Below are 13,915 nucleotides of genomic sequence, written 5' to 3' on the forward strand. Positions count from 1 at the left end.
GTTAAGGTCGGCCTAAAAAAACCCAATAAAAGTTCAACTTTATTTAATGAACGACATAATCATGTGCTGACTGGCCATCGTGAGGCCCACAATATGTTATTGATAATGAAAGCTGGCTGTTCAGGGGGCTTCATAAAAGAATTGCCATGGGAAGTTGAGTGGGAGAAAAAAATTGTGGTAAATTTCCGCCAAAAAAAAAAAAAAGAACTCAGAAATGTTGAGATTAATCAAACATTTTCTAGAGAAAAATTGACTTTTGAAACTCAGAAATGTCAGAGTTTTTTATTTGGAATATTTCTGAGATTAATTCCCCAATTTTTAATTTTTCTAAAGAAAACCTGCAACACAACGAAGAGTTTCGTAACGCCAACGTAGCTGTGAAGGTTTTCAATTAAAGCCATTGTTTTTATCGGTGTAAGTGTGTGTGAGAGAGTGTGTTTTCTTCAGGGAGCGTGGGTTCTCCTGGGACTAACGGTGAGGTCTGCCTAGACATCATTAAAGCTCTAAAACGCATGATCACTGCTCCCAGGAGGAGGCGCACAGCGCAGGGAGAAAAGGAATCAATATATTTATCAATATGTGGCTCAGTTCACACCCCAGAGGGGACGTTTATTTTTCGCTGAGTCATCGTCCCTTCTCCTCCCCACCCCCCACTAGGCTCCCTGGGCCCCTGCAGGAGGCCGGAGAACCCCGTTTACACGCCGCCGCCACTACCTCTTCTGGAGGAAGGCGAGACGTTTGCGGCGCTGGCTGTGGAGACGGCGCTGATGGGTCTGGGCCAGCAGAGGGCGATGCCGGACGGCCTCTACGCCCAGGAGAAGGTGTGTCGCAACGAAGAGCAGCTATTGGCCAAGCTCCAGGAAGTGAACCTGGACGAGGCGCTGGTGAAGATCCTCCGGAAGCAGGCCACGCTTCTGCTGGAGGGTGAGTGAAGCAGCCAAAGAGCTCCACAATTACGCGGCTCACCTTTACGCAGCTACTGATATAGTTGCGCAAAGGTGATCAAGGTTCCATACGCACCTTGATCACCCTTAAAGTCACAAAAAGTACGTATAAAACGCTGTCACGTTTCTGTTACGCTAAGCTAACCTCGGTCCTACTGTACTGCACACACACATTAGCATGCTACCAACCTTCTTTAACATGTTGTTTGCTCTGTATTCTGCTAATCTGTTTGTGTCTAAACACTGTGTTCTGTCTGTGTACCTTAGCATGAACTCAGTGCTCCCTTCGTTCCTTTATTTACACTCTCTGGTGTTTGCAATGCTAATTTACACGTCTGTATCATTTGCTCTGCCAGGACCGGCTGCTGACGTCGTGTACATATCTGGGTGTGTGTGTGTGTGCAGCAATAGCTAAAAAAAGCTCGTGGCTCGTCACGGTTCAAGCCTCCTTTGCTCTCAGTCCCACTAATGATAGAGGCGGTCGGCCCCTCACATGAGGCTCGGTTATCCCCGGTTGGTTGTGATTACGAAGGAGACGCCCACAGGAAGTGGCTGCTCGTACATTACCGAGGGAAGGGTGAAGACAGAATGCATTTGGCTAACTTTTAGACAATGGCTGGTAAAGGAAGCGTCCTGTTATGTTCTGTTTTTTTTTCTCTCACACAAAACCCACTAACAAGTATTGTGTGTTGACCCCAGGCTTGACCTTTCTTCTTGTTGTTCCACAGCCCAAAAGAAGGTGAAGATTCACGACATAATGGACTTTACCTCATTATGAACTTTATACTTGATACTGCTTGTAATGAAGCCCACAAACAATGATAGTTTTATGGTTTTATGCATCAGGACAAACTTCAATTCAAAAATACTTTTTTGATCCTAAAGGGAAATTAAAATGCAAATAACTAAACCAAAATACTTGGTAAGATTTTGTGTTTTTGTGGTGTGAAATGTTTAAAATTCAACTTTGGCATAAATTTGATGTTGATGGACAGTTTGCAGAGGATGGAGAGTTTCTCCTGTCTGAGTAACACCAACTGTAATTGAATATTTTCTGCTGTGTCAGCAAAAAAGACCAGGCAGGAGAGTAAGAGTGACATAAAATAAATCACTAAAGAAATCATAAATTAGCAGCAGCTAATTGTAGCAACCAACACTGCAAAAACACAAAATCTTACCAAGTAGTTTTTCTTGTTTGTATTCTAGTGCAAATATCTTATTGAACTTGAAATAAAACCAAAATAATTTACAAGTCACTTTTCAGCAACATATATATTATTATAAGTCAATAATTCCTTAATATTGATTTTTTAAAGTACTATCTATAAGTAAAATAATCTGCCAGTGGAACTTGTGCTCTTTTTAGACTTGTTAAGATTTTGTGTTTTTGCAGTGAACTATTTAACTCTTCCAATTTCAATATTTAACATTTTCTGAAAACTACAGCTTCCTGTTCTTTAGGAAAACATGTTCTTAAAGAGACAGTCTGTAATGTTCATAGAAATAAGAAACTAACATGCTGCTGCTCTTGGCCTGTTTATTGACTGTATTTTCACATCTTTGAGCACAAATGTGTACCTATCTGCATGAACAGATGTCAAATATCACGTCTCAGAGTCAGGACATGCTCTGATGTTCGTCCGAGACGTCGTCACCTGATCCGCAGCGAAATCTCTTGCCGACATCGTCGGCACGCTAAGCGTCCCGTCGGCGGCTCCTGTCTGCTCCGGGCTGTGACCGTTCCCCCCTTTGTTTGTCTCCTCTCTTCCAGCTGGTCCTTACAGCGGTCTGGGGGAAGTCCTCTACAGAGAGAGCGTCCCCATGCACACGTTTGCCAAGTATCTCTTCACCTCCCTGCTACCTCACGACGCCGAGCTGGCGTACAACATTGCACTGAGGGCCATGAGGTGAGCCGTACGCCGGCTAGCAGCTAACAGTCTGAACAGAGAACATATGTGTTGCTTCTTTTCTTTCTGACTCATAGAGACATAAAATGAGGCTTAGACAAGCAGTCAGCGGTAATTATTTATATATCTGTTATTGTCATTTGCAGACCCAGTTACAGAAGCAGACAGCCAAAAAATTTTGTTGCCTGTTTCAGATTTTTTTAGAGGTTTAATTGTATCATTGTAGCACAACAGCAAACAGCTGACTGATGTGACTTATAGTCTGGAAAATACGGTAACTCAGTTTGTGCCGTTGTCGAACAGCTCATTGGAATAAATAAATATTATTGGGTTATTCATCACCATTTTGTTTGGGATAACAATAATAATCACATTCTACTATAACAGTGAAGTGATTTATACATTTTCCTACATTTACAGAACAAATTCAGGGACATAAAATGGTAGAAACCACTCAGATTATTATCTTCATCCCCACTTAATTCTAACCCATCGTTAACTTTCCAAGTCTGAGTCTCCACTTGAACTCCATAATCCGAAATTCGGACTTCCTAAAGTGGAACTTTCTAAAAGCCATGAGTGATGTTGCCTGTACTGCCCCCTGCTGACAGCTCTGCCACTCTTTGCTCCAGTTGACAGTCAAAAGTTCGTCCCTCGTAGGAGTAATGACGAATGGTCATTCAGGGATTATCTGACGTCAGAATTATTTGAGGACCTTGATGATAACGTCAAGACAAATGTCAAGGATTTTATTGTTTTCCTGCAACAAAAAAAATTGTTGGCACTCAAAAAAATGACAAAAGGACAAAAACCAGATGTGAGTGTTGGGTAAATGCGTAGTTATAAAACATGGTAGAACATAGGGTGATGATCATTTCCTATTTCTATCACAAATTTAAGTCAGAGATCCCAGTTTATGTCTGGAGGAGCAGGAGAATGTGTTAGTGATCTGTCGATATTGAAAACATTACTAGATGGGGTTTCAGTGACGATGAGCCACAAGGACAGATCTATTCAGTCTAATTCTATACTACAAGCTCTGAGCTATGTCGAGCTTTATTGTTTATTTAACATTATATTTGCACTTTCACTTTGCAAATTGCACTTTCTGACCCATTTGAAAGGTTTATTGCAGTTTATTCTTACATGTTTGACCAATTATTTTTGTTCTACTCCTGATTGACCTGAGTGAACAAATTAAAGATGTTTTTACATGTTTGATCAAGATTGTGAAGGTATTGGTGTAAGTGTGCTGTACTGGTGCAGAGTTATTAATGCATTTGTAATTCAGTGCATTTATTATGTATGTGTTTTAAAAAAAAAAAAGGAGAAAGATTTTAAGTCAATTCTGTTTTTCTGTAATGGATCGGTATCGGCCGATATCGAACCTCAGATATCTGCATCGGTATCGGAAGTGGAGAAAAGGAATCGGTCCCTAGAATGTGGTTGAAGTGCAACATGCAGATGGACATTTGACCAAAATATTAATGTTTCAGTTTTGGGGAATCCTCTCTGCATTCAACCATTCCCCCCCAGCTCTGGTTTTTAAGAGTCATTGTCATTAATTGTTACTTTGTGACTCCAACCTGCTTGAATTGCATCACTAACAGCCCAAACTGACGATGAGTGCATGTACAGCTGTGACGTGAAATCGGCGTCCTGCTGTGAGTCGGTCCCCCCGTCCCCCCAGGTCTCCTCTGCTCCGACGCTGCGGCTGATTTAGAAGCTGGCTGAGACTTTGTTTAATGACAAAACCTCCTTTTGCTGGAATATTCACTGAATAATTGAACACTGCAGAGAGGCACTTTTACAAAAGCGTGTGAATAATAAATAAATGCCGTTGGTGTTCTCCCTGACCACTTCTCTGGCCTATATTAAACTGCACTGATGCTTTGTTTCTCTGTAATGAAAAAAAAAAAAAAAGCCGAACGATTGAACTCCAGCAGCTTCAGCTGTGATTTGGGCTGCAGAAAAATTTAATTGTTCTTTTTAAACCCATCTGCTTTTCAGAGCTCGCAGCCTGAAGCTCAGACCTGAGCTCAGGTGTGCAGGTGCACAAAGGAAAGCTGTCGATTGATCTTCTGAAGGGAACTTTACACTTTGATAGCTTCTTTACCGTAATTAAAATGTCGCCGCCTGTGTAGGAATTATGTGTTTTGATCTAAGGAAGTACTAAAGCAAAAGTTTTCCCTTTCTCTCAGGTTGCCGGTCCTCGAGTCCACACCCCCTTCTACTGACTTGTCTCGGCCTCAGCACATAGTGTCGGTGGTGCCCAATCGCTACCCTCGCTGGTTCACCCTGAGCCACATAGAGAGCCAGCAGTGTGAGCTGGCCTCCACCATGCTCACAGCTGCTAAAGGTACGCACAGACACCAAAACACCCAAACCTCCATTTCTCTACGGTTTAGACCAGAGGTGGCCACCGCTAACTAAAAAGCTAGCTGTGCTAAGCATAGAGCTAAACACTAAAGCACTACACCAATATGGTATTTGGTGAATGCTAAAGCGATAATAACAAACAGTAGTTGTGCTAACGCTAAAGCGCTACACTAACGCGGTACTTGACGGAAGCTGAAGCGCTAATCATAAACATTATTTCTGCTAGCAGTAAAATTATGCAGCAACATTGTATTTGGCAGAAGATAATGTGCTAAAGCACTAGTAATAAACATTGGTTTCACTAAAGTGCTACACCAACACAGTACTTAGCGGAAGCTAGTGCGCTAAAGTGCTAATCATAAACATTAGTTCCACTAACTCTAAAGCGTTACACAAGGGCGAAGAGATAAAGCTGAGGAGAATTTCAAAACCGGGTTGGCCTTGAACATCTCGCAGAACTCTGTTCGGTCCACTAAGGTCCATCCCAAAATTGCTCTTTAATTTAGAAATGTCTTTTTTTCCAGCTCTAACTAAGTAGCTTTAGCTGAATCAAAGGCAAAAAAAAATGTCTCTTAGGTTTATAAAGGTTTGTATTTGAACAGCCCAGTAAAAGTGCAGACTTAAATCCAACTGAGAGTTTTTGATAGTTGATGTTCGCAGACGCTCTCCATCCAATCTGACTGAACTTGGGCTGATTTGTAAAGAAGAAAAATAGAACACTTCAGTTTATGGATCTGCACAGGTGTCAGAGACGAGCGCCAAGAGACCTGCAGCTGAAATCACGTATCTTTATGTTTCCACTTTACTGCTTCGTCACACAAAGTCACGATAAAACACACTTAACAGGATGTCCACCTTGTATGACTCTCCTCCAGAATGAGCCCCCTCATCTTCCTCATTCTGTGAACTTTGTGACTTAAACGGTGAGATTACTGCGTTGCTTTTAGCTGCTCCTCAACAACGACCTCTACGTTATTAGTCAGCGGAAAGTTTTGGGTGCAAAGACTAAACGACGAGAGTTGAGTCGCAGCTCAGCTGCGACTCAACTCTCCGCACCACAGTGACAGGAAAACCAGACGTCTGTGTCAGAGCATGGGTGTGAAGATGCTGAGAAAAATGCAGCGACAGGTTGTGAAAGTGCGGAACAAAAGACAGAAAAAGGATGCTGGTTCAGAAAGAAGGTTTGGCAACTTGGATGTAACACACCCACCATGTTCCTGTTCGCTTTGCCGTGTTATTCAGGTGACGCCTGCAAGCTCCACACAGTGTTAGAGTCCATCCAGAAGAACATCCACTCTTCCTCTCACATCTTCAAGCTGGCTCAGGACGCCTTCAAGATCGCCACGCTGATGGACAGCCTGCCGGACCTCACGCTGCTCAAGGTCTCCCTGGAGCTGGGCCTCCAGGTAAGCGGCGCACACGCAGAGAAACGCACACGCGACCCGTCGCCGCGCCGACCCTCTGCTGAACCTCTTGTGTCCCGCAGGTGATGAGGTTGACTCTGTCCACGCTGAACTGGCGGCGGAGAGAGATGGTGCGCTGGCTCGTCACCTGCGCCACTGAAGTCGGTGAGTTTGGTTTTCTGCCGCCAAAAGAAATCCTTAAAGGAGGAAGTCGGTGGCTGCGTTTTCATTGACCATACGATTGCACAATTTGACGTTTTGGAAATAAATTCGCAAATTAAAAATGAAAAGTTCACTAAAAAGTTCTAGGGTTTTTTTTTTCTGTAATTGGTTAATTTTGTAAAACTGCAATGGAGCATAACACGAGTTACATGATCAACAACCGGGCGTTGCCATTGGTGCAAACCACAAAGACAATGACAGGAAGTAGCTAAAGGACCATGATGCGACTTATTGTGTGAACAAAGTCATGTATGATTTTAATCACGTTTCTTATTTAATGGAAACACTGCAATTGCGAAATTGTGTTGTTTCTCCTGACATTAATAGAATATCAACAAAGTTTTGGGAATGCAGCTACAGATCATAAGGGAGGAAGTTAGAAGGGAAGATTTACTCTTCAATTACTTTGATGTAATGAAAATGTTACACTGTTTGTTAAATTAAAAGGACTAGAAAAGTGAGGAAAAGTCCAGCCAGCATGTTATAAGCGTGTTTATTGTTTTTGTTATTATTCAACTTTGCCACATAATTTCATATTTTTCAGACATTGGCAACTATATTTTAAATTGATAATATACTAGCTGAGAAACTTTAACCAAGACTACACAACATTTGAATTCTTGATTGTCGTCTATAAGTGAGTTAAATGTCTAATACCAAACTGTAAGGTGTAAGTTTGCCCGACTCCTGGTCGTACATGCAGGTATGATGACTTCTGCTCTGTTTTGGCTTTTCATACGAGCCTTGCTGCTGCTGCTGTTTGATGGAAACCACTGGAACAAAAAGCTCAACAAGCCCGCTGTGCCATCTGGCTGCTGACAGATAGGAAAAGCAAACATCTTGTTAGAAATAATTCAGGGTGTTCGTGTCCTCACATCCTTGGTGATGAGAGCTACTTTCAAGAACCGGCAGGCCGGACCCTGCGCCACATTACAAGCCGGGTTCAAGGGGGTTCTTGGCGAGGGTTGAGAAGTGACCAGCAGGGCGGTAATTACGGAACATTGTCGGCTGATTAAGTGGGTCTTTATGTTTGGACTCAGAATTCCTTGAAGCAGGCAGGAAGTGGTGTCCGGAGGGAAGCCCTCCTCCCAGATGATTTCATGTGAACGTTAAGGGGAGTGACAAGGAGTCCCTGTTTGAGCCAGGGCCGGTTCAATGGAAGCATTGAGAACATTCCAGTTGGGGATACAGAGTGGAGACACGTCAGAGGTCACAAAATTACAGACAGAAAATCAGATTACTAGAAGGTAAAAAGAAATTTTTTTTTTGGGAAACTGATTTAAAACCAACAAGGTTTTTGTTCATTCTCTAGTTTTTAACGCTCATTAATTAGATCTAGCCCTTTTTGGAATAATAAAGATTTCTTTATTTTGCTTCTTGGAATTTTTCCAGAAATTTCTTTTCACTGTAAGACGCCTGTGTGAGTGCTTTGTTGTTGTTGAAGTTACTGCTTTGCACTGAAATTTGATTAGCATGCTGTTGTTTTTTCACTTGGAGTTCCCATTGGTTTGTTTTTGACCTCAGTTTAGTGCAATTGCCTTTTAGGAAACCAACAACATAATCTACAAATTCTACTTTTCTAAAGTTTATTATATATCTTCTTCTGATAATGAAAATTGAGCACTATTACCGTTTTAGGTCTAAGTGGATTTTGAGCAAGAAACATAAAACCAGAGACTGCTTTGGATATTTTTGTGATTGTCAAAACACAAGATTATGCTGTATGATTTTGCTGACTGTGAGTCAGCATCCAAAACAGAATATAATAAAAGACAATATTTTTTAATTGAGTCCAGTAAGCTGGATCACTATCCAGAGGGTCGGTCAGCAAAAGCTGGGTCCCTTTATGAAACCTGCATGTCCCCTGAGAAAAGCCAACCATGAATGTGGTGGACATACAAACCTTCACACGGAAAGGACCTGGCTCAGATTTGAAACCAGGACAATTTATAAGTGAGCCAAAAGTGCAATCTACTGCTCCACCTTATAGTCATTTATTCGCAGTTCATAAGAAAGATGTTGGAAAATGAAAAAAGGGAAGGACCATAGATTACACCATGAGGAACACCACAAAGGATGGTAAAAACACTTTATTTTGTCAAACTTTGCTCCATGACATTGTTGAATGCTAATGAATCTGAGGATGCATTCACACCAGCCCTGTTTAGTCCGCTTTCGTCAAATTTCAGCTTGTTAGCCTAGAAAGTCCGGTTCGTTTGGGAAGGTTTGGATGAGTAATCAAACTCTGATGTGGACCAAAAAAGCTAACTTTGGTCCACCTACAAACCTCGGTCCACACTTGGTTTAAAGAATTCTGCTACGATTCGAATGCGTATGTGAATGTCCAATGGGCCGGAGACCACTCCAAAGCAGGAAGTGGACTATAGTGCAGGGCATTCTGGGTAAATACAACCAAAACAAATGCGCATGTTAGAGAAATGGTTCGTGGTCAGACAGAGAATGCAGAGGATTACCTACAATTTCTAAAATCTGATGCCACTCCATTTCATGAGGAAGAAATTTGCCCTCAGTGTCTTGTTCAGAGGTTTTTGTTTTGTTTTCTTCAGTAGCTGTTGGGTCATCACCACCACAGGCAAGGGGGTAAACAGGTTTGTCTTACAAATGCAGTCTAAACACAAAACGTACCAGCTGAAAATGGTTCATTGGGGACTAAAACTGTAACATTTGCTACGAGTCTACTGGAATATGAAGTGTGAAAGCTACCTGTTTGGTCCCTCTGATGGGTAAATCCCAATTCCAGTCAAAGCTTACGTTTCTCTTCCTCTCTTTCCAGGTGTGTTTGCTCTGGACAACATCATGCAGAACTGGTTCACACTCTTCACGCCGACGGAGGCGACCAGCGTGGTGGCCAGCACCATCATGTCCAACAGCACCATCGTCCGCCTGCATCTGGACTGCAACCAGCAGGAAAAACTGGCCAACTCCGCCCGCACCCTGGCGCTACAGTGCGCCATGAAGGACCCCCAAAACTGTGCCCTGTCCGCCCTGACGCTCTGCGAGAAGGACCACATTGCCTTCGAGACAGCCTACCAGATTGTACTGGACGCAGCCGCCACAGGAATGAACTACACCCAGCTGTTTACAATAGCACGCTACATGGAGCACCGCGGCTATCCCATGAGGGCGTACAAACTAGCAACGTTAGCCATGACGCACCTTAACCTCAGTTACAACCAGGACACGCACCCGGCCATCAACGACGTGCTCTGGGCATGCGCCCTTAGCCACTCGCTGGGGAAGAATGAGCTGGCAGCCGTCATCCCCCTGGTGGTGAAGAGCGTGAAGTGCGCCACCGTGTTGTCGGACATCTTGAGGCGGTGCACGCTGACGACGCCGGGCATGGTGGCGCTGCACAGCCGCAGGAACTCTGGGAAGCTGATGTCTTTGGACAAGGCTCCGCTCAGGCAGCTGTTGGACGCCACCATCGGGGCCTACATCAACACAACGCACTCTCGGCTGACGCACATCAGCCCGCGCCACTACAGCGAGTTCATCGAGTTCCTCAGCAAGGCCAGGGAGACGTTTCTGATGGCGCACGACGGACACATCCAGTTCACGCAGTTCATAGACAACCTGAAACAGATCTACAAGGGCAAAAAGAAGCTCATGATGCTCGTGCGAGAGAGGTTTGGTTGAATGACCGAATTTCGTCCTGGGAAAATTTTCATGGGATTCTTACTGCTCTGATTCAGGACTCTAGTATAAGGAACAAGGTCTTGAGGCCAAAAAAAAAAAACTAGGATGTTAAAATGTACTGAGCACAAGACGAGACATTTTGGCATCGAAACAACCGAAAGTAATGAAGATAAAACAGGAATTTTCAATCAGTAACAACCTTAAAGCAACACCAAGGGGCAGATGTATGAAACTGTGTGTTAATGGGTAGTAAAAATATTACCTTCCTCCTTCCAGGGTAGTTACAAAATAATAAATGACAGTATAGCTACTTTGTAGCAACTTTCGGCAGTGTTAAACTCATTAAAGGCAAAGTTTACCTGCCTAAGACTTAGTTTATGAGTTTTCCTGTAGCGATCCACGATATATTGGCAATAACATTGATATCGGCCCATGTTAGTAATTTTTGAACATATCGGTATTGGTCCGATAATTAAAAGTGGACCGATGTTAACTGATGATTATTTCCGTCCCGTTTGTGTTTCTGGGAGGAGAGCAGAGGAGGTTAGTCGTGTGGCATTTGCTTGGTCATGCGACAGTGATAAGGATGCAGCGCAGGATTATAGGTATTTAAGTGAAGCAGAGAAACAATATAGGTGACGTGGTAACTTTAACATGATGTCGAAAGTGGAGGAAAATATTTGTATTATATATAAGTATTTTGTATCGCCCATGACGGCAGTATTAATATCAGATATCGGCTCATTTTTTTTTTTAATCAGTGCATCCCTGTGATTCCCATTAATCTTTGTCAAAACACTGATGTCACTGGGATGAGCTAGCACGGGAGCATGAATGAAAATATTTAAACACCTTGCCAATACTGAAGACCTCTAACTTTTTTGCCGAGTTTTGTTCATTGAGGACAATACGGTTTAAGGGAAATGCAAGGAATTAACATTTTTGTAAGGTCGAATGTTATTTAGTTTGGTTTTGAGTGCACCCACTCAACACAAGAGAATCAGAATCCCAGTTTATAAACTGAGAATAATTTGTTCTAGCTTTGACTGGAGCTTTGTAAGAATAAAGCATCTCAGAGGAGTTTTCTCAGTAGAAAATTATGCAAATTTAGCTTTGTATATTCCGGACTTGTCAACAAAATCATGAAAAATACCAGTCTGCCAACCAGTTTGCTAATTGTGAAGCTAATTTTTTGGTTTAATCCTTTAGCATTTTTTGCTAACTTTGAAAAAGTTTAGCGCACTTAACTTTCCCTTAATACATTTTTCTGGTCCAGTTCTAAAGCACCAATTTAATTGGCTGTTGTGCAAACTTTAAAGTTTTGAATAAAGTTTAACATCTATGTTGAAGTTTTGGTTATTAACATTTATATTCATGCTCTTATTTTGAAACAAGTGAAGACTGTTTATACAGCAGGTCTGTTTCCTCTCCTGACAGGTGTTACTAACACCTGGTGTGTATCAACATGGTTGAATTTATCGCTTAAGTGGATTAGCATTGGCTACTGCTAAATACCATGTTGGTATAGTGGATTAGCAGCAGTGGAACTAATGTTTTAGGGTTAGCACAACTAACTTTTTAGCTAGCGGTGTCCACCACTGAAAATTACCAGCCAGCATCTCCCTGGCGTAAAAAGTGATGAGCACATTTAGATGTAAAAACATCCAAATCTAAATTTGTGGATTACTCAATTTCAATATTTGACCTAAAACTGAACAATTTTGATTCGATGTTGGTGACATTTCAACCATATGAAAAGGTGTAGAGATAGCTTTAGTACACACAGCGTTTCTGCATCTGATCCCTGGTGTAGACGTGTAAGAAGCTGAAGTTTTTGAAGAAGTATCAGTGGTACCTGGATGTTCTGTTCTTTCCCTTTATGTGAAAGTGAGAGCTGCTGAAACGTCTGCCTTTGCACTCCTCTGACTCCCCTCATCTAACGGCCTCAAAAAGAGAGGAACGGCTTTAAACCAAATGGTGCAACTCCATCTGAAATGACAGTACCTCTTGTTTAAAAAAAAAAAATCCAGCTTTACTCCTTTACTTCCCCCCTCCATGAGGAAATAATGAGAAAATGCCGAATCGGAGTTCATCTTGCCGCCTTTTCTCCCCCGCTTCACGGCGCGTCCTACGTTCAGACTGCTCACTTGAACACATCGGTCGCCATGGTGTCGACGCTCGCTCGCTCACGCGGAAGCTGTCAAACTACATTCTCAGGGATTTCTCTCCAAAAGCAGACAGAAAAAGAGAACATAAGCATTTTATGTGTCCTGTATATATGAAAGCTGATTATTGGAAGAAAAAAAACATGTACATTAACTAATTTATGACAAAATATTCTACGTAAGGCACAATACTTGAAGCTGCATTACTTTGGATTTATTATTTCTTTTGCTTTGTTTTGTTTCTCGAAATGACAAGAAAAAAAAGAGAGAAACATATCAGTGCGACTTGACGTCGGGCTCGCGTTGCGTCAGATATTTGCGACGCGCCGCCCGCTCCGCCGCGCAGACACGGACTGAGCTGCGGGAACGCGGGGCGGGAACAGTTCTCCCGAACACAGAGGCACATTGAGGATTTCTGAAGTCAGACAGAGAGAGGCCTGTGGAGGCAAAGCGGCCTCCGCTCGCCTCGGTTCACGCCTCTTCTCTCACCTCGACTTTGTGCTGGACAGAAAGTTGCTCTCTGCGGTGGTTCTCGATTGTCCCTCTGCTTTCATTTCTGCGCTTCTTCTCACCTGAACCGCTTTTTTCCCTTTCTCTCTTGTATCCGCCCCTCACAGGAACAGCCTTGTATCTCGCCTTGTCTTAATGCTTTAAACGAACCAAATGTGGAGTGGTCTGGCAGTACCAAACTGTTTTCCTCGGCCAACGGACTTGTGTTACAGACTGTTTGATTTGTAGCTGGACTGGCTCGGTGCCGTGTTGCTTTAAGAAGCTCATCTCATCTGTTTCCGGTGTCGTCTGTTTTGTAGCGCCTTCGTTTAGAAGCGAATATTGTTCCCTTTTTTTTATTATTTTTTTTATTTATTACGTCAAGTAAATGATTGTACGACCATGTCAACATGCTCATGAATATGAAGATTTGATACACTGATCAATTTATTTATGTAACTAAATCACTGTTTTATAAACTTGTTAAAGAATCATTTTGTTTTGATTAAATTAGTTTTTTGAGAGGATTTTTGTGTTGTGTTAAATGATTTCTACTAGTTTAAGGCAAAGTGTAGGAAGACGACATCACAAACACTGCATTCACTTGAAAACTTATTCAGGACACGAATCTGTGGTGCATTTTCCAATTTTTTTAAGCAGAGATAATATCTTTGTAGAACCATCTTTCAGTGCGGTTGCAAATCTACTGTGGTTGTCCACATGTCCTAATATAAGTCTGATGTATTATT

At 42.4% G+C, this 13,915-nt stretch overlaps 1 protein-coding gene across 1 annotated transcript in view; it reads left to right on the top strand.

Annotated features, from left to right (window-relative positions):
- LOC106963268 (zinc finger SWIM domain-containing protein 6-like) overlaps positions 1–13,693 on the top strand; it is a 59,512-nt gene extending 45,819 nt beyond the window's left edge. Inside the window, exons 9-14 of the mRNA XM_015058086.1 lie at positions 658–924; positions 2,716–2,851; positions 5,053–5,210; positions 6,473–6,636; positions 6,717–6,798; positions 9,650–13,693. Of these exons, the coding sequence (XP_014913572.1) occupies positions 658–924; positions 2,716–2,851; positions 5,053–5,210; positions 6,473–6,636; positions 6,717–6,798; positions 9,650–10,512 (1,670 nt within the window). The 3' untranslated portion in view covers positions 10,513–13,693. The remainder of the gene's footprint in view (positions 1–657; positions 925–2,715; positions 2,852–5,052; positions 5,211–6,472; positions 6,637–6,716; positions 6,799–9,649) is intronic.
- Positions 13,694–13,915: the final 222 nt, after the last annotated feature.

Source organism: Poecilia latipinna, unplaced genomic scaffold (assembly GCF_001443285.1).
Source record: "Poecilia latipinna isolate Pla-1442-1.1 unplaced genomic scaffold, P_latipinna-1.0 Scaffold1515, whole genome shotgun sequence".
Classification (NCBI taxonomy): domain Eukaryota; kingdom Metazoa; phylum Chordata; class Actinopteri; order Cyprinodontiformes; family Poeciliidae; genus Poecilia; species Poecilia latipinna.